Source organism: Bison bison, unplaced genomic scaffold (genome assembly GCF_000754665.1).
Source record: "Bison bison bison isolate TAMUID 2011002044 unplaced genomic scaffold, Bison_UMD1.0 scf7180017864060, whole genome shotgun sequence".
Lineage (NCBI taxonomy): Eukaryota > Metazoa > Chordata > Mammalia > Artiodactyla > Bovidae > Bison > Bison bison.
In genome coordinates this window covers 3,087,767-3,108,208 of record NW_011494632.1, presented here as the reverse complement: position 1 = coordinate 3,108,208, position 20,442 = coordinate 3,087,767, and the positions used below count along the sequence as shown (strand labels likewise).

The 20,442-nt window shown below is 39.7% G+C and overlaps 1 protein-coding gene across 12 annotated transcripts in view; it reads right to left on the bottom strand.

The window, feature by feature from the left end:
• Positions 1-20,442, bottom strand: part of RAPGEF2 (Rap guanine nucleotide exchange factor (GEF) 2) — a 188,833-nt gene that overhangs the window by 86,055 nt on the left and 82,336 nt on the right. For 3 of the 12 annotated variants that reach the window (XM_010836102.1, XM_010836104.1, XM_010836105.1), the window contains exon 1: positions 11,893-15,616. The exons of the other annotated variants lie outside the window; for them this stretch is intronic. In XM_010836102.1, coding sequence (XP_010834404.1) covers positions 11,893-11,952 — 60 coding nt within the window. In that variant the 5' untranslated portion in view covers positions 11,953-15,616. Of the gene's footprint in view, positions 1-11,892; positions 15,617-20,442 lie in introns of those variants that run through there. 12 annotated transcript variants of the gene reach the window in all.

Sequence of the window (20,442 nt, the reverse complement as noted above, 5' to 3'; positions counted from 1 at the left end):
CACAACAAACTTGATTAACAAATCATGCTACTGTACTATCTATATCTAGTTTTGTGAGTGTTTCTATATGTAAATATATTTATAAAAATAGATACTTGAAAAAATTATGCCCAATATTTTATAAATAATTAATTCCAATTGGTCAAATTTAACTTGATACTCATTTTTCTTCATATTCTATTCCATTATTGAATTTGAAAAATTAAATAACTTTTATATGACTCACACAAATACTAAAATGTGAAGTGATTTTTATTTTTCACACAATTGTTTCAGTAATACAGAAATATTAAAAAATGTCATCTTGCCATTTAATGTGTACAATTTTCATAGGTTTCTCCCAGTAGATTTATTGTACAATCCAAGAATAAAACTTAAAACTGAAAGTCATTTAGTAGTAATAAAACTTAAATTAACTAAAAAAAAAATAAATAAAAATAAAAGTTCACTTTTTCTTTTGACACTTTTGTATCTTAAAATTTTGCATAAGCTTCAAGAAAAGCACAACAGGTTGACTACAGCAAACTTTATTAAAATTAGGCTGGATTCTTTTTTTCCCATATTGGAATGGAATTCTAACACTAATTAAAGCAGCTCTTACGTAAATAACATTTCCCTCAATGTTTAATTTCTATATATTTCATATGCTACATTATCTACAACACACATGCCATGTTACATATTAATATATATTATATGGCAAACTTGAAAATTATAAAACAGACAAGGCAGATTATGACAGACGTTTCATAATAGTTAAAACGTGTCTCTTAAATAAGTTGGCCGTATATATATATATATATATATACACACACACACATATCTTCTACATATATTTGGGGGGTGGGGGGAAATATAGAACAAATATTATTGCCAGATTTTATGCTATGGTATAATTCTACAATACAAAGATATGTATCAAAATGTTACCAATGATTTTATCTGGGTAGTAAAACAGTGATCCTTTTCCTGTCTTTGTCTGTTTTCTATTTCGCTTTAATAAGCATATGTATAGCTATGTATTTTTAAATTATAAATGATGAACAAAACAAATAACAGACAAACCACAGACCAAACTACCACCTAAAACAGCCATAACACAAGACAAAACAAGCAGTAAAATTTACTGTATCTATTCGAAGGGTACCTCTTGTAAATAAAATGGTTTAAAATTATTTTTATATTTGGGTAAATGCTGCTTCTCTATTGGCTCAGCTGGTAAAGAATCCCTCTGCAATGTGAGAGACCTGGGTTGGGAAGATCCACTGGAGAAGGGAATGGCAACCCACTTCAGTACTCTTACCTAGAGAATCCCCATGGACAGAGGAGCCTGGGGGGCAACAGTCCATGGGGTTGCAAAGAGTCAGACACAAGAGAGAGACTTTCAGTTTTGGACAAATGTTATCCCTAAAGCTGTATGATCTGGGGACTTCCCTGGCAATCCAGTGATTACAATCCTGCACTTCAATGGCAGGAGGAGTGGGTTTGATCCCTGATTGGGTACCTAAGATTCCTTACGCTGCATGGCATGATCAAAATAAATACAGTAGTATGATTTTGATATTTGATTATTTACACAAATGGAAGTTTTCCATAAGAAACATGTGTATGTGTGTGTGTTAGTTGCTCAGTTGTGTCTGACTCTTTGCAACCCCATGGATGGTAGCTCGCCAGGCTCCTCTGTCCATGGAATTCTCCAGGAAAGAATACTGCCACCCACTTTTCCAGAGGATGTTCCCCACCCAGGGATCAAACCCAGGTTTTCCACAGAGCAGGCAGATTCTTTACCGTCTGAGCCACCAGGGAAGTGCTCAATAAGAAATAGGAGGCCTTATATGTTAGTATGAAGGTATTATAAAAAATTCATATTTTTAAATTTCCATTTAAAAATGAAGAAAATAAAGAAAACAAATAAGTCTAATTAGCCATAAAGAAAAAAATTAATTTAATCCCTGACATTCTCAATTACTGGAAACCTGATGTAAATTGTACCCATCCCTCAACTTCTGCAAACCTTGCACCCTGCTGTACTAACCCAGCCACTGTAGCTCAGTAACTATAGAATCCTTCTGAATTCTTACCGACATCCCTAGGCAATCTTTTTCACTATTAAAGGTACTGTGAACATCTCAGTTCCAGATAACTCAGAAATACTACATGGCATAACACTCCCATTTAACTCCAAAGTTGTCTTAATTACTGAGAAAAATGGAAAAAGAGTGACTTCACTTATTAAAAATACTTAAAGGGGTAAAATTGTTAGGTTGAACCCATTCTTTTTTTTTTTTCTTAGAGAAGAGAGACAATCAAAAGATTATAATTATATACCTTTTCTATAGCCATATTTCACTGTCTCTTATTATCAAAGGCATGATGGTGTACACTGGAACTTAAAATTAGTGAAATGTTGACCTACTGGAGATAACCCATAATAAGGGGCTCCCATCTTAATCCATATTTTTCAGATCTCTAAAACAGAGCTTTCCCAGCTGAGCCACAAGCGAAGCCCAAGAATACTGGAATGGGTAGCCTATCCTTTCTCCTGACCCAGGAATTGAACCAGGGTCTCCTGCATTGCAGGCAGATTCTTTACCAACTGAGCTATGAGGAAAACCCCTGCAATGTGGGAGACCTGGGTTCGATCCCTGGGTTGAATCCCTGGGTTGGGAGGATCCCCTGGAGAAAGGAAAGGATACCCACTCCAGTATTCTGGCCTGGAGAATTCCATGGACTGTGAAGTCCATGGGATTGCAAAGAGTCAGACATGACTGAGCAAACTTCACTTGAAAATAGAGCTATAAGAAAATAAAATGGTTATCACAGAAGATCACACACATTTTCAGATGTCCCTGAAAACTGTTATTGTTACAGTTGCTAACTTGTGCCCAACTCTTTAGACCCCATGGACTGCAGCATGTCAGGCTTCCCTGTCCTCTTCTATCTCCTAGAATTTGCTCAAATTCATGCCATTGAGTCAGTGATGCTATCTAACCATGTCATCCTCTGCCATTCCCTGAAAATTAGCCTCTGCCAATAAACTTACAGAATTCTAAGCTTTTTCTATATGTTGGATCCATCATATTTACACAAACACACACATGCATGAAATAACATGTATACATATGGGGGTGTGCTTTATTTTACAATCAAACCAAGTCAATGTTATAAACCAATAATGTACTTCTCTATAGTTCACTAAGAATATGTACCTTAGTAGTTCAAAAGTGTTTTGCAGATTGGCACTTTATTGATCAAATATTGTAAAGTGAGTCTATGCCCACGATGGCTCTGAGAACAACCTTTATAATGAATATGTAGTATAGGTGATAAAGAGGGCATGGTATACTGATACAAAGTGAGGACATTTGTAGCATGTGGGGATATTTGCACAATGACTTAAAGTACAGAAGAAACACTGGAGGTTGGTGGATAAACTGTGCAAATATGACATATCACAATTGGGGGCAGGAGGAGAAGGGGACGACAGAGGATGAGATGGCTGGATGGCATCACTGACTTGATTGACGTGAGTCTCAGTGAACTCTGGGAGTTGGTGATGGACAGGGAGGCCTGGTGTGCTGCGATTCATGGGGTCGCAAAGAGTTGGACACGACTGAGCGACTGATCTGATCTGATCTGATCTGATTGCTATATATGGCTTCCCCGATGGCTCAATGGTTAAGGATCTGCCTGCAATACAGGAGACACAGGAAACACTAATTTGATCCCTAGATCGGGAAGATCCCTTAGAGGAAGAAATGGTAACCCACTCCAGAATTCTTGCCTGAAAAATGCCATGGACAGAGGAGACTGGTGGGCTATAGTTCATGGGATCACACAGAGTCAGACACAACTGTGTACCTGAGCATATACAAACGCACATCCTTATATTTCATGAACACTCTATATATAGTATAGATAGATAGATACAGATATGAGACAGAGAGAACACAGAATAATTAACATAAAAGATCCATGCTAGGGACTTCCCTGGTGGTCCAGTGGTTAAGAACCTGCCTTCCAGGATAAGGAGAAGGGATAGTTAGGGAGTGTGCGATGGACATGTACACATTGCTATATTTAAAATGGATAACCAGCAAGGATCTACTGTAGAGCACAGAGAACTCTGCTTAATGTTATGTGGCAGCCTAGATGGGAGGGGAGTGTGGGAGAGAACGGACACATGTATACATATGGCTGAGTCCCCTCAATGTTTACCTCAAATTGCCACAACATGGTTAATCAGTTGTAACCCAACACAAAATAAAAAGTTAAAAAAAAAAAGAGTCCGCCTTCCAATGCAGGGGACACGGGTTTGATCCCCGGTCAGGGAACTAAGACTCCCACATGCCACAACTAGAAAGAGGATTGCGCGCAGCAACGAAAACCCGATACAGCCAAAAGTAAATAAAGATTTTTTTAAAAAGACCCATTCCAGAGGTTTGGTCAACAAGCAGAAATGGCCGAGGCTGACAACTGGCCCATCCTATGTGGCCAGGGTGTTTCCAGACCAGCAGGAAAGGGAGGGCCAGGGACCTCGGGTCTGAGAGGCCAGTGTGTGCCACGGTCTGCAGAAGGACAGGATACTTTATGAGGGGAGCTCTCTTACATCATTTCTCTACGTGCTTTAGTGTGTAAATGTGCGTTTATGGTCTCGTGTGTTTCTGAACAAGCTTCCTATCTATGTTCCCCAAAATAGACACTTTTATTTAACTCGTTCTGTGTAACACCTAAGGTAGTACTAATAGTCCTGGCATTTTAATACTGTACATGGAAACAATCATAAGCATGTGTCAGGTCTCCAAAAATAAAGACCATTTCTTAATGATGAAGAAAAATAAGGAGGTCATAGGAAGTAAAGATCTTAGAACAAAGAAATTAACAGAGACCTGGAGGACACTGACTAACCTTCATTTAAATCGCGCACACACACACACACACACACACACACACGTTTGCACCCCACTTTCTCTCATAGGTATTTCTCTCATCCAGACACTCATTCTCCTTTGTTTTTAAAATCTTATTTTTTTAAGTTCATAACTAAATCATAATACAAATAAAATACGTGGATAATGATAAAGTGGTCATTTGCTTTTAGTAGGAAAAGTTTTGAAAAGACTGCTACATACACAAGTTACTTTTTTCACTAGGTACATAAAGTAAGGGCTTCCCTGGTGGCTCAGAGGTAAAGAACCCACCTGCAGGGGACGTGGGTTCAATCCTTGAGTTGGGAAGATCCCCTGGAGAAGGAAATGATAACCCACTCCAGCATTCTTGCCAGGGAAAATTCCATGGACAGAGAAGCCTGGTGGGCTACAGTCTGTGAGGTCACAAAAGAGTCGGAAACAACTTAGTGACTAAACAACAACATAAAGTAAGCACTAAAATGTACTTCATCAAGGATTTAAATTAAATAAAAATAATTTTTAAATGCCTATTAAGCACAGGAAAAAGAAAACTTGAGTCATCACTCTTAGAAGGATTCTTAAACAGATTACCTGAATAAAATATTTAAGAGTATGGTCAGGCCCAAAATCAAGGACTGAAGAAATTTCAGGTCATAGTTCAGGGATAATTATATCTGCTGCTGCTGCTAAGTTGCTTCAGTCGTATCTGACTCTCTGCGACCCCACAGACAGCAGCCCACCAGGCTCCTCCATCCCTGGGATTCTCCAGCAAGAACACTGGAGTGGGTTGCCATTTCCTTCTCCAATGCATGCATGCATGCATGCATGCTAAGCCCGACTCTGTGAGACCTCAAGGACAGCAGCCCACCAGGCTCCTCTGTCCACAGGATTCTGTAGCCAAGAATACTGGAGTGGGTTGCCATTTCCTTCTCCAGTTATATCTATATGACCAAATTTACAGAGTATTTACTTTGGCTTAAATACCAACATTTCAAACATATAAAATATGATATTTTAAATGAGAAATTAAAACTATAGTTTTTATTTTACCATGATTAAAGAAGTAATTGATATTCTAAAAATATGCATTCTGAGAATTCTCTTTCCTACTAATCTTAATTGGTTTTATTTTTATGTAGTCTGTATTTAAATGAGTCATTACTAAACAATATTTAAAAGCAAAGGTGGAAAGTATGCTTCTTCTTTTGACCAAAAGTAAGCATTTTTCTTTAATACGTCCTACAATGGGACAGAGCTTTCTTCAATCTCACACACATAAGCAGTGTATACAATGCACTGGCAAGTCCCTACAATATATTTCTTTACTTCTAACAGGGTAAAAAGATCTATTATTTGTTGTCAGGCTTTCTTGGCCCAAATCCAAGACAAGATGACCTTGTCCTTGAATAAAACAATAGTATATTGCTTCCTCTCAGGCCTCTGTGAGCTAGCACAGTGGAAAACCTCCCCCAAGAGATAAGTTTATTTCATCTCAGGAAATATATCTGTCATAATAGACAAAATGAAGATCAGATAAAGAAGAGGTGGAATCTTAACCCAAAAGAGGCATAGTCTAACAGCTATGATTAATCTCAGCACTATCTTCCACACTGCTAAGGAAAATGCATCAGTAAAATTATTAAAAAGACACTCTATCCAGTGTTTATAGACAAGGTCAGACTGTCATGGTAGGATAAAAGCAATTTTTTAAAAATTAAGTTTTCTTAGCTCTTTTCTAGTTAAAGACAGACAGTTGGGAGTCGGGAAAGAGGTGGTTGGTTAACTCCTTTGCTGGACCTTCGTATTATGGCCATTCATTTGTCAGGTTAACACCTTCCTCTGCCACCTGTATTGCCCTATTCTCCCTGACATAATCCATTCCAACAGTGATGACCTCATTGTTTTTCTCATAACCTTCTAATTCCTCATATCCTTGGAAGCCTCACTTGTGACTCTTCCATCCTAGAAAAGCCTCTCTATTCTGTACTCTCAACAGCTGATAAACTGTTTTTCATTCCAACTGTATCCTTCACACCTGGTACCAGGAAGGTGGATAATTCACTCCGAGATACAATGTCTCATCTAACTGTAAAGACCAAACCAATTACAAAAATTAATAAAATTAAGAATTACATATTAAGTGCCACTAAATCATTCAGAGGAAGCAGAGATGAATAGAAGCAAGGAGCAAATGAAAGTCAAGCACACAGCACTGCAGGCTGAGAAGCAAGAAAAGAAAATGAGCCCTTAGTGTCTGTAATCAGAGCATCTTGTCCTAAATGAAAAAAGCACAGGTGGGGGAAAAAACGTGCTCCTTAGTTAGAAGGTAGATTACAGAGGGCCTTGGTGACCAGTAGGAACTTAGGCTCATAAAATGATGACTTGTGGCTACAGATGAGTCATGGCCAGTGTGGACTTCAGAGAGATGGTCGTGAGCAGAAATGGGGCCGTGGAACAGCCTGGTCAGAGCTGCCTATGGAGCACAGGTAGCCAGGGGCAGGCCGTCAGAAGTTACAAAGGAAGCCGAAGTTGAGGCATCAAGTTTATGCTGAAAGAGTTAAACAGCAATTAAAACTGTTTGGTCCCAACAGGACCAAACACCAAGGAGCAGGAGGAAAAGGAATCGGGCCAAATGAGAACTGTTTCTGATCATCCCAACTCCAGCCTCAAGACAACATGGAAAGACACCTAAGCACTATTTTTTTTAACATTTTAATTTTCTTTTATTATGGTGAAATATAGAAAGCAGTGTACAGTTCTGAGGCATTAAGTACACTCACAATGCTGGGCAACTGTCACCACCATCCACCTCTAGAACTCTCTCATTTTCCCAAAGTGAAATTCCATACCCACAAAAAGTAGTCTCCACTTCCCCCTCCTCCAACCTGTAACATCACCATTCTGCTTTTTGTCTCTATGAATCTGACTGGTCTAGAGACCTCCTATAAGTGGAATCATAGAGTGTTTGTCCTTCTGTGACGGGTTGACAGAAGTATTATTATCTATCAAATAGTTTTACAAAACTATGCTTTTAAAAGTTTGTAAGATAATTTTGATCATAATATATAAACTTTCCCTGGTCACACATACCAGGAGAAACAAGAGTAGCAGGAGTAAAGCAAGCCTTTTTTTAAAGTTGTGTATTCCAATAGTTCACATCAGCTCTGATAACTACACAATCCACACAACTGATTTAGATTAAACTTGGCCATAGAAAGAGAGGCAAGGCAGAGTGGTGGGTAAAGCAGGGCTATGAAATCAGACACACCAGGGCTCCAATGATGCTCCACCATTTACTAGTCCTGAGGAAAAGTATTTTTTTAATCTTTCTAATGCTCATTTTCAGCATATCTAAAAGGGTGATAATAAATCTTTCTTTAGAGGGTTGTTATAAAAATAAAGTCAGGGCATGTGGTACTGTGCCTGTCATACAAGTGCTCAATAAATGATAGCTATCACTGTTTATTCCCTGCATTTAAGTAGGCATTTTCTTATATCAGCCACTTTTTTTAAAGTATCATTTAATCACAACTGAAGTCTCACTTACTGTAAGTACAGAGCACTGCTGCTGCTGCTAAGTCGCTTCAGTCGTGTCTGACTCTGTGTGACCCCATAGACGGCAGCCCACCAGGCTCCCCCGTCCCTGGGATTCTCCAGGCAAGAACACTGGAGTGGGTTGCCATTTCCTTCTCCAATGCAGGAAAGTGAAAAGTGAAAGTGAAGTCATGTCTGACTCTTTGCGACCCCATGGACTGCAGCCTACCAGGCTCCTCCGTCCATGGGATTTTCCAGGCAAGAGTACTAGAGTGGGGTGCCATCGTCTTCTCCAACAGAGCACTACACATATCAATAATTCTACTAAGAAGTGCAACTGGAAAACAGATGATCAGTTCAGTAGTATCAAGTTGACTTATTTTAACTGACTCATTTAAAAAAACGTACAAAGTTTCCAAGTCACTCTATAGGGCACAACTTTCAAAAGCACACTTAAGGAACCCTCTTCCCGCTAGTTCATCCAAAGTGGGTGAAAAGGAGGGTGGAAGGCAGAACAGCTCATAAACATAGTAACAACCCCTCACATGTCCCCCAACTTACTAAGTCTGTGAAGCTTTTCTCATATAACATCTATTAACAGTCTGTACCCCTAGTGTCCCATGGTAGTCTATTGGAAATGCAGTTTTATCACACATTTAAAACGCTAATAATCTCTTATTGTCAAAATTCCTCAGATCACAAGGCTCCCCTGGAGAGTGAACATGAGGTGGTGAGAAGAGAGCCCAGATGTAGGCAAGGTCTTGGTGACGCCCAGGTGTTCACCTCAGTATTCACGCCTGGCCAGGTGGAGAGGACCAGTGAGGAGAGGTGACAACACATATGAGTACACTAGTGTAAAGGGTTTAGTTCCAAACTCATGCACATGAGAAATCTGACAATGTTTAATGTGCGCCTATTAAGTGCCAGCAGCTGAGATGACACACAGAGTGTGACGGGGCAAGAATAAAAAGCCCCTAAGATCCTAAAGATTCTTACAAGGTACAGAAACTGAGTTCACCCCTTGGGCTCAGCCACAGCTGCAGCAAAAAAGCCCCCAGTGTAATGGTGTTGCCTTTCAGCATCTTATTCCCTTCTAAGTCAAAGAAACAAAGCCACTTAACAGCCACAAACTTTTTGAAGAGGCAAAAAATGGAAGTTACTTTTGACATTACTAAGTTTTACTCACTTAAAATTAGCTCTGACATTATCCTCGTGAAACCTCATAAAACCTCACAGGGCAAAGAGGGGCGTCCCACTCACGTTTGCTCAACCACTATTTACTGAGTCACCTACTATGTGAGAGCCGGAAAGTTATTCCCCTGTTCAACTCCTGCAAACATTCAAATCTTAAAAGTCCGCTCATTAACCAGCAGAGCCTAGATAACCAAAGGCCTCATCAACGAGGACCAGGTAGCAAGACCCTGACAACCACGCCCCAGAGGCTGCTCTGGACAGAGAACTCCAGGACTTCAATCTGTCACAGAAGTGTCATGGGAGACACCCCTGACATGTTTTCTAGACAGCACTTGACTCGCAGAAATCTTATGGCTAGGGCTACTTTTATCAAAGCATTACCCTGGAATTTAGTAAAACATAAAGCACTTGTTAGGAAATAAATATGCTTTTGGGAACAGGCCTCTATGCACTGTTTGAGTGGTTGAACAGGTAATACCATATTCACAAATGTAGTCATAACTTTTTCCTTCCCCACCAGTAAATAGTTTAACAATTTTCTCTGCTAATTAAAATCATATTATTATTGGGACTTCCCTGATGGTTCAGTGGGTAAAGAATCTGCCTTCCATTGCAGGGAAGGTGGGTTCAATCCCTGGTCAGGGAACTAAGATGCCATATGCTGTGCAACAACTAAGCCCACAAGCCAACTAGAGAGTCTGAGCGCCTCTGCTACAGAAGACCACGCGCCTCAGTGAAGACCCAGCACAGACAAAATAAAATAAAATAAAAAATAATTATATTATTATTAGTTTCAGTAACCCCGTCTCTCCATTCTGAGAAAGGACCCATGAAAAAGGTAAACAAGGAGCCTGTGATTTGAACTTTGCTTCTAAGGTTCCTCAAGTGCTGTTTAAGGAACGTGCTTACTGGTCCCTGGAAAACTCCCGAGTGCAGAGCAGCTTCACGTCAGAGGCCCTGTTAATAAAATCTAACCAGAGTGGAACTTCTCTATAACAACATTTCTTATTAGTGAAATTAAGTATAAGGCTAGTCTTTTTTTGGATCTGATCCGAAGAGATTTAATTAGCGAGGTACCACAAGGATCTCATTATGACGGGGCTGGGCTCCGAGCCCTGCATCATAACACGCCTCCAACACGGCCACAGCCCAGGAACATCCGTGGCTCCCACCCTGGGACTGCACTCCCAGGATCCCAGAAAGCCTCTCAGATTTAGTTAATAATGTTGTTCATGATGGTGAACAAAACCAAATTAGACAAACAAATCCAGACATCTAAATATTCTAATTCATGGCCTTCTGTCTATACATTTTTAAAGCCTCAGTGATTTATCTCCATTTTTGAAGTTTAACATCTCAACCATTTTAGTATACATAAAAGATAATTCCTATACTCTAGTAGAATACTCACCAGATGCCAGGATATAAGAATAGATGTTTTAAAAATATTTAGACTAATGACTATATAAGCTGCCTAAATATATGCATTTTCATTCGGGACAGTTAAATATACATATTTACACACACATGAATCACTGTGATGGCAGCAAACTTCCAACATGGTGATACGAAGGCAGCAAAGTGAGAACTTGCATTCCTGGAGCAGGAGGCTGGGACTTGGGATTAACCAGAGAAAAGTGTTTCTCGCAAACAGCAGTAGCTGCCTGTGGGATTTCAGCATGACAAATGCACGGCTGACTCATGGGATCAATTATAAAGAAGCAACACTCGTGGCATTAAAAAGAACCCTGTGTTCTCATCACCTGTTAATACACATTAAGAAGTCAGATGAGTCTCACTGATCATTTTATTACCAAATCAATAGCCAAAGCTCTCCTCCCTCCCCCAAGCCTACATGTGAATTCCGTACTACAGACGCCTGTTCCCAATAACCTTTTAGTGATCTCTCATGAAATTCAACTATGCAAATATTTTTAAGAAACTATTCAAGTATTAAGTTAAAGCTGAATTATCAAGCTTTAATTTCTGATTATAAAAAGCAGCCGTCCAATATCTACCAATGTTCGTGATCTTGCTTTAAGTGGACTACTGGTCTTGGCTTTAAAAAAAATTTTGTTAATCACAATAAAATTGGAAGAACAAGCCAGCTGTAACTTACCCTCCCTCCTCCAAGCAGAATGTCATACCCTCTAAAAACCCTGCCCCCCCTCGAAGAGAAGCAGTGATCATCCCCATTTTAAAGCCGTTCTCTATGACGTGCGATGGAAGCACAAGCAGCATTTGAGGTACTTACTGAATGTTTCTCCTGCTGGCCCATAACTCCATGGTTAGCTGGGATTGCTAGTGGTTTCATAATGAAGAAACATATGCTGGGCTGAATTTACACATCATGTAACAGTCTCTCATGGACGGCAAGTCACCCTTGACAGCAATGAATTAAAAGAAAAAACAGAAAGCAAGAAGAAAAAAAAAAAAAGGAGGAGGAGGAGAGTCAGCTGCAGCCTCAAGTCTCACTACCGGTGAGCTGAAAACCCTCACACTTGCGGACCAGAAAAGGGATCTGCCCGACCCTGCTGGTCTCCATTTTTATAACACAGAAACTCTAACCATCTCAAGCTATGGCAAGACCCAGGAAACCTTATCCAGCTTTCAGTCTTCCCCGAGAGCAAGATCATTTCTGAGACTGAAGAACAAGAGGCAAAAGAAAAGGAGGAAAGAAAAAAAAAAAAGCTAAAATGGCTGACTGCACACAGACTCTCCTCCAAAAGGCTTCCTACAGAATGATATTAGGGTGGTGGAGGAACCAGTCTCCAGCATTCAGCCAAGCATTGTTAATACTCTTGTCTCATTTGCAATCACACGTACGGACCCCTCCGACCATGGAAAAAAGAAGAAAGAGGAAGAAAGAAAGAACCAGGGCAGAGCGTGTGAATCGGGACCTCCTCCCTGGCTGCCAGTGATGCTGACGGAGCAGTGACCAGTGATCTCTGTCCCACTCCGCTAACCAAGTTTGCACAATTAATCTGAGCGGCATGACACTGATGGACATTTGATCTAATGATGTCTGTCCCTCACACTCAACACAACCAGGACTGCCAGCAAAAGAGTCACTAACAGAAACACGGCACATGCACACACACACACAGTCTCAGAAGCAGGAGTCTGAATGCAATACACCAATATAATTACATTATTGTGCTTACTTTGGAGGACCATGGCTGCAGGCAGTTGGCATAGCAACGCACAAGGAAAGCCATTTCCTGGGTAGAGAGAAAGCTTCCTTTTCTAAATAAAAAATTCCTCTTAGGAAACAGGCGGCATTGCTGCTTCCTGCAGAAAGCAAGACACTGGAGTCTCTCTCTTAACCTGCAAGGCTCACAGTCAATGCAGTTCTAGTGATGTAAGTGGATTTCTCTCTCGCCCTCCCTCCCCTATATACACTGAAATATTCAGCTCAAATGGTACACACGTTCCTTAAGGCTCGCCCCCTCCTCTCCTTAACCATTTCACTCATTAAGGTAGCGATGGACAATTCAGATAAAGTAACGTGCTCTTGCCTGTGTGGTATCAGCAGCTGTAGGTTAAGCAAGTCTCAGAGGGGTGGAATCCATTGATTGCTGACTCCAAATAATATCACTGAAGACAGGGTGGGAAGGCAGAGCAAGGACTTACTTGAACAGCTTTGAACTAAAATATGATTTTTTTCACCAAGGTGAAGAAACAAGAATGGATGTGACCACTTTCCCCACCCTCAAATATCGCTGTGCTATAGGAAACCACCAAAAATTCACAAAATGCAAGCTCTGTACAAATTTAGAAGATGTGATTTTTCACAAACACCCATTCATATGCGTGCACACACACACACACACACACACATATAGCACCTTGCAAATAATATCAAAATAAACCTGCTCAGGATTAAAAACAAAAAAACAAAAAAACTTAGAGGCAGAAAGTTAATATTTAATAAGGTTGTATTATTCTGCCACAGACTCTGAACTCCACCCAGGTAAGTAGGTTATGTGAAAAGAGAGCATTATAGTGGACATCTTAATCTGGAAGCCCTGGTCCATTTCTCACAGTCATCTCTACCCATAAATGGAGGACATAACAGAAAATAAATACGGAACATCTAGACTTTGGAGCTGCTGGCACCTGCTGACTCCCGTTTCCCTCTCTCCCTACCTAAGCCACACCCACAGCGCTTATCTTCTTTCCTCCCCTCACACGTGAAGGCAGCCGGGCCCCCCACATCTCTATTTTGGATCCCCCTCCCCCAGACATGCCCTGTTCACAGACTTCTTATATTATCCATTACCCCTTCTCTCCCACATATACTCAACCTCTCTCTCACCACTAGAGGTTCTCCACACTGACTTTTGAACCAGTCAGGTCCTTCCCATCTCAAAAGCAAAACCAAACCTAGAAATCCTGCCGAGATCCTGCATTCTCCTGAGGTTACCAGGCTACTACTGTCTGATGGCTTCCCCACTTAACAACCTGACCTCTTGAGGAATCACCTGCTTTGGTTCCATCATCTGTCATCCCACTGCCCTCTCAACAGAGGACCGCCACGGTCCTGAGACACGACTGAGACATTGGCAAGTCACCCTCAACACCCTCTCCACATCCAATCCACCACGATACCCGAGTAATGATGTTCTCTCTAAAACTCAGATTTCTTTCCTCTCCATCACTATCATCACACTACAGTCATGATTTTGTTGCCTGGAAAACCACAGAAGTCTCCTTAGGAAACTCTCTGGGTTCAGTTCTAACTTCATCCACTCAACCAGTTTAACAAATGACATCTGAGATATTTTAAAGACTAAAAGCTGGTCATTTCACCTGAATCCACTAAGCCCCCTTTTCCACATCAAGAAAACCCATGGCTTCCCACTGCTTCCTTGAAGAGGAAGAGGACCTTTTTGCACCCTATTTCCTCTGCCTTGACCTCTCTATCCGGACTGACTCCTACTCCACCCCTCCCAACACCCTGGTGAAACGCCCTCAAGTTTACCACCATATTGTGGATCCCTTCTCTGCCATGCTGTGACCTTACATTTGAGCAGTTAGTATGTGCTTACCCTGCTACACGCCCTTGTCTATGAGGACTGGCATCACGCTTGCCTCTGTGCCCCTGGTATTGCAGTGTACAGCATGCTACATGGTTTTTGAATGAATGAAATCCTCAGTGACTAGGAATGGACACTGACAAGATCATATTTGATCCTGTAAACCAGTTTCTATCAAAATACCAAATATCTTTCTATAACAGACAGATAAACTACTTAAAAGTAGTCAGTGCTGATATCTGACAAAGGAGAAAAGGCAATGCAATAGACCAAAGATAGTCTCTTCAACAAATGGTGCTGGAACAAATAGACATCCACATGCAAAATAATAATAATAATCTAGAAACAGGCCTTACACTGTCTACAAAAATTAACTCAAAATGGAACACAGACCTAAATGCAAAATGCAAAACTATAAAACTCCTACAAGACAGGAAGAAATGACCCTGAGTACACTACTGCCTTTTTAGCCACAACACCAAAGACACGATCCATGAAAGAAATAATAAATAAGCTGGACTTCCCTAAAATTAAAAACTTTGGCTCTTTAAAAGACAATCTTAAGAGAACTAGAAGACAAGCCACAGACTGGGAAAAAATATTTGCAAAAGACATCTGATAAAGGACTTGTCCAAAATGTGCAAAGGACTCTTAAAACTCAACAATAACATAAAATTTGATTTAAAAATGGGCCAAAGACCTTAATAGAAATCTCATCAAGAAGATGTACACATGGCAATAAGGACATGAAAAGATGATCCACATCTCATATCATCAGGGAAATGCAAATCAAAACAACCATGAGATACTGCTACACACCTATTAGGATGGGCAAAATCCAGAGCTCTGATAACAGCACCTCCGCTGGTGAGGAGACGGAGCAGCAGCAACTCTTAATCACTGTAGACAGGAAGGCAAAATGGTACGCCACTTTGGAAGGCAGTGTGGTTTCTAGGCAGTGTGGTTTCTAACAAAACTAAACGTGCTTCTATCTGACGATCCAGCAACCCACCCCTTGATGTGCACCAAAGCAGTGGAAGACATACGTCCACATGGAAACCTGCACACAGATATTTAAGCTATTTTATTCCTAAGTGCCAAAACTTGGAAGCCACACCAAAGATGTCCTTTAGTAGATAAATGTATAAATAGACGGTAGTATGTCAAGGTAGTAAAATATTATTCAACATGAAAAAGCAACCAGCTACGAAGCCATGAAATGACAAAGAGAAACATTAAGTGCGTATTACCAAGTGAAAGTAGCCAATCTCAAGAGGGTACGTACTGTATGATTCCAACTATATCACATTCTGGAAAAGGCAAAACTACAGAGACAGTAAAAGATCAGGGGTTGCAGGTGGGAGTGACGGGGTGCAGCTAGAATGAAGAGGTGGTGCACAAAAGACTTTTAGGACAGAGAGGAGACTTTTAGGACAGAGAAAATACTCTGTATGATATTAAAATGATGGACACATGTCTCACTATACATTTGTCCTAACCCATCTGCACAACATCAGGATTGAACCCTAAGGTAAGCTAAGGACTTTGCATGAATATGGTAGGCTCATCCTTGGTTTTAAAAAAGGATGTACCATTTTGGTGAGTAAGACTATGATCTATGGAGGAAGAGATATCTGTGAAATCTCTGTACCTTTTTCTCAATTTTTCTGTAAACCTAAAACTGCTCTAAAAAAATAAAACCTTGAAAGAAAAAAAGTAAAAGCTAGTAGCAAACCAAGTAGCCACCTATGAATGAATGTATATATAAAGCATGGTATAATTTATACATATGATGGGATATTCAGTCTTAAAAAGACCAAGATTCTTCACAAGCTACAGCAAGGATAAACCTTGAAGATACTACGCTAAGCAAATCATTTACTCACATAAAGACAAACACTGTATGATTCCACTTATACGAAGCACCCAGAATAATCAACTTCATAGACAGAAAGGAGAATGGTTGTTGGGAGGGGCTGGGAGAAGGGAGAAATGAGGAGTTATGTTCAATGGGTACAGAGTTTCAGTTTGGTAAGAGGAAAACATTCTAGAAATGGACGATTATGGTTGCATAACAAGGTGAATGTACTTAACGCAACTGAACTGTACACTTAAAATGGTTAAAATGATCAATTTAAACATTATGTGTATTTTACTACTAAAACCACCACCACCACTACTACTACTACACACACACACACACACACACACACACACACACACAGAAAGTCAATGGCAACTCAAGAACTAAATGATCAAGTCACACGACGCTCACCATCTAGCCCATGTCCCACAGGTTCAGAGGACAGAAGCCCCTCTCCAAGATTAAGTCAAATGACAGCCATGCTGGTGGCCGCCGACCTTAGGAAGAAAGTTTCACATTGCTTGTCTTGGTGGAAAAACCTGTCACTTCTCTTAAAGAGGAAACTAAGCTCATCAGGGACCCTGGTAGATGAAGTCAGAATCACACGGCCTCAGGCACTGGATGCTTTTTTGTGCTAAGACTGCTGTGATTTCTCTCCCAAGCTGGCTCCACGCCTACAACCTCCACATTTTAAAAAACACACGATGGCAGTACTGAAATTCTACTATCCATACTACCTTGTACACAGAAATTTAATTACACCAGGTTATGATATGCCAAACAGAAAATATGAAGATTTAAGAGAACCCAGTATTACAGATTTTACACAAATAAGAAAAAAATCACACTTAGGCTGAAATTACTTATACTTAACCTATTTCTTAACCATCAAGGTTTAGCAAATAGCACTCAATAGATTCAGCTACTGAAAAAGGACCACATAACAACTTTCTGCCTGTGTTGAGAACGTCTGTGTGCGTGCATGCTTAGTCACGTTCGACTCTTTGTGACTCCATGAACTGTAGCCTGCCAAGCTCCTCTGTCCATAGAATTTTCTAGGCAAGAATACTGGAGTGGGTTGCCATTTCCTTCTCCAGGGGCTCTTCCTGACCCAGGACTGAACCCATGAACCCATGTCTCCTGTGTCTCTTGTACTGGCAGGCAGATTCTTTACCACTGAGCCACATCAGTAACAATGACCCGAAAGACAGAGATTACATACACATCAAGAAATCACTTAATGTAAATCTCCATGCTAAATGTAAAACCATCATCATATTCACTTATACTTTTTTCTACCTACAGTATTCCCTTTTAACTACTATGAAGTTGAGAAAAATGGTCTGCTCTTCTCAGTAATCATTAACCACATTTAGGATTAATATGCGTTTATTTATTTATAATATCTACAGTGCTATCCATAGATCTCCAAGTGCTTTACAAACATTTAATTAAGCTTGGTCAAAACCCAAGGGAAACAAAAAAATAATGTATTCATCTTTCACAGAAAAATAAAGTGTATAAGATTACACAGTTAGTAGTTTGGAAGAAGATAAAATAGAAACTACGTTTCTAATATCATTTATTTTACTTATCCACTATCCTATGGCCATTTTTTTTTTCCTCTCTTCTCCCTTCCTCAGAGGAAAAACTACAGAGGTTGGAGAAAATCTGTTGGAAAGGAAGGAAGAATTTATTCTTCAATATTGGAAACATAAAATTTTATAAACATAAATCCTAATGTTTTATTGTTCACCAAAGAAATGCCATTTTAAAATGCTATTTTCTATACGACCACACCAAATCCAGAAGCACCAAGCCAATGCAAAACCGTGCTAGGTATGGTCAAAGTTTCACTTCTCTTTTCCTAAACCCAATATATCCCATTAGTATTATGATTTCTTTCTTGAAAAAAAAGAAAGAAATGTTGATTTCACATAATTTAGTCCACCTTTGGGCAAACTTCAGACAGGTCCCACACATACATCCTTCCCACAGAGGAAATCTGGGCTACAATTTTTTATTTTTTCTACTTTGACCAATAAAAAGGAACTTTAGGTTCTTTGTTTAAAATAATTTATGAAATAAAATGAGAGATATCGACACTATGCCTAACGTAATAACTGCTGAGTAAATATCTGAGTTTAGTTTAATGCAGGCTTTAGAAAATACTTGGAACCATTACTTGACTTAGCACTTATTATCAGAAAGAGTCTAATTATGAGCTCAAAAAAGATATATGCTCAAGCCAGATATACTTTCTAGATATATAAACTTCAGGCATTTAGGACTCAGCACTTTCACTGCCACGGCAGGGGTTCAATCCCTGGTCCGGGAACCAAGATGCTGCAAGCTGCGTAGCACGGCCTAAAAAAAAAATGGCATGAAATGGAGACATACAGACAAACAAAAAAATACAGAAGTCTGTAAGCAAGTAAGAAAGTCCAACACACAGAATGGAGCTTTTCAAAATGCACTTATTTGAAAAATGAACAGACTTCAACAGCTGATTTCATAAAGCTTACCTCACTCTCTAGAACCTGTTTTAAGAAAAGACCAAACTTCATCTCAAATTGCTCAAGTTCAAAGGCAGAACCCTTGTAACTGTAATCATTTCACTGCTTTTTCTAAGGACAAGGCCTCAAAGTGGGCTCCTGACTGCAGTATTTCATAGAGCAACACTACTCCAAATATAAATGGCAATTGTTGTCTTTATTAGTAATTTGGCACGTAACCTATTCCATTATGATTAGTATGTTTGCATGAGCACAATATAATGCTAATTATCTATTTCTATTCAACAAAAGGAGAAATACTGACCACAAACTGGAATGTAAATTAGTTGAAGCCAGGGACCATACACATTTTATTTGTCTGATATGTTAATGATAAATTATGTTTTATCTCTACTACTTAACACATAGTAATTGCTTAAGTGAAGAATGAATGCATGATTCCACTTAAACTTTTTCAAAAGTAACCTGTGAAATGTTATTGGATTCACCGAGAAGTTCATTCATGCTGTTCATGGGGTCGCAAAGAGTTGGACACAACTTAGTGACTGAAAACAACAAAAAGTGTGTTCAGTTTTAAGTAAAAAATAAAAGACACATTTTCCATTTTCACTAAGAACTGTATTGAACAATGTATTCCTCGAACGAATGAACTTTAGGGGCAACCCAGTATTACACCAGCTGTATAATGAGGAAATAGACACAGGATAGTTGTGCAACCAAAAAATATGTCCAACTTGCTAAATGACAAAATTACGTGTTTTAATTAACTTGACAGGTGAAAAGAGTAGATGAAAACCAGCAAGTCTAAGTGTAGAGATTCCTTAAAAAACTGGAAATAGAACTGCCTTATGATCCAGCAATCCCACTGCTGGGCATACACACTGAGGAAACCAGAAGGGAAAGAGACACGTGTACCCCAATGTTCATCACAGCACTGTTTATAATAGCCAGGACATGGAAACAACCTAGACATCCATCAGCAGATGAATGGATAAGAAAGCTGTGGTACATATACACAATGGAGTATTACTCAGCCATTAAAAAGAATTCATTTGAATCAGTTCTAATGAGGTGGATGAAACTGGAGCCTATTATACAGAGTGAAGTAAGCCAGAAGGAAAAACACCAATACAGTATACTAATGCATATATATAGAATTTAGAAAGATGGTAACAATAACCCTGTGTACGACAGCAAAAGAGACACTGATGTATAGAACAGTCTTATGGACTCTATGGGAGAGGGAGAGGGTGGGAAGATTTGGGAGAATGGCATTGAAACATGTAAAATATCATGTATGAAATGAGATGCCAGTCCAGGTTCGATGCACGATACTGGATGCTTGGGGCTAGTGCACTGGGACGACCCAGAGGGATGGTATGGGG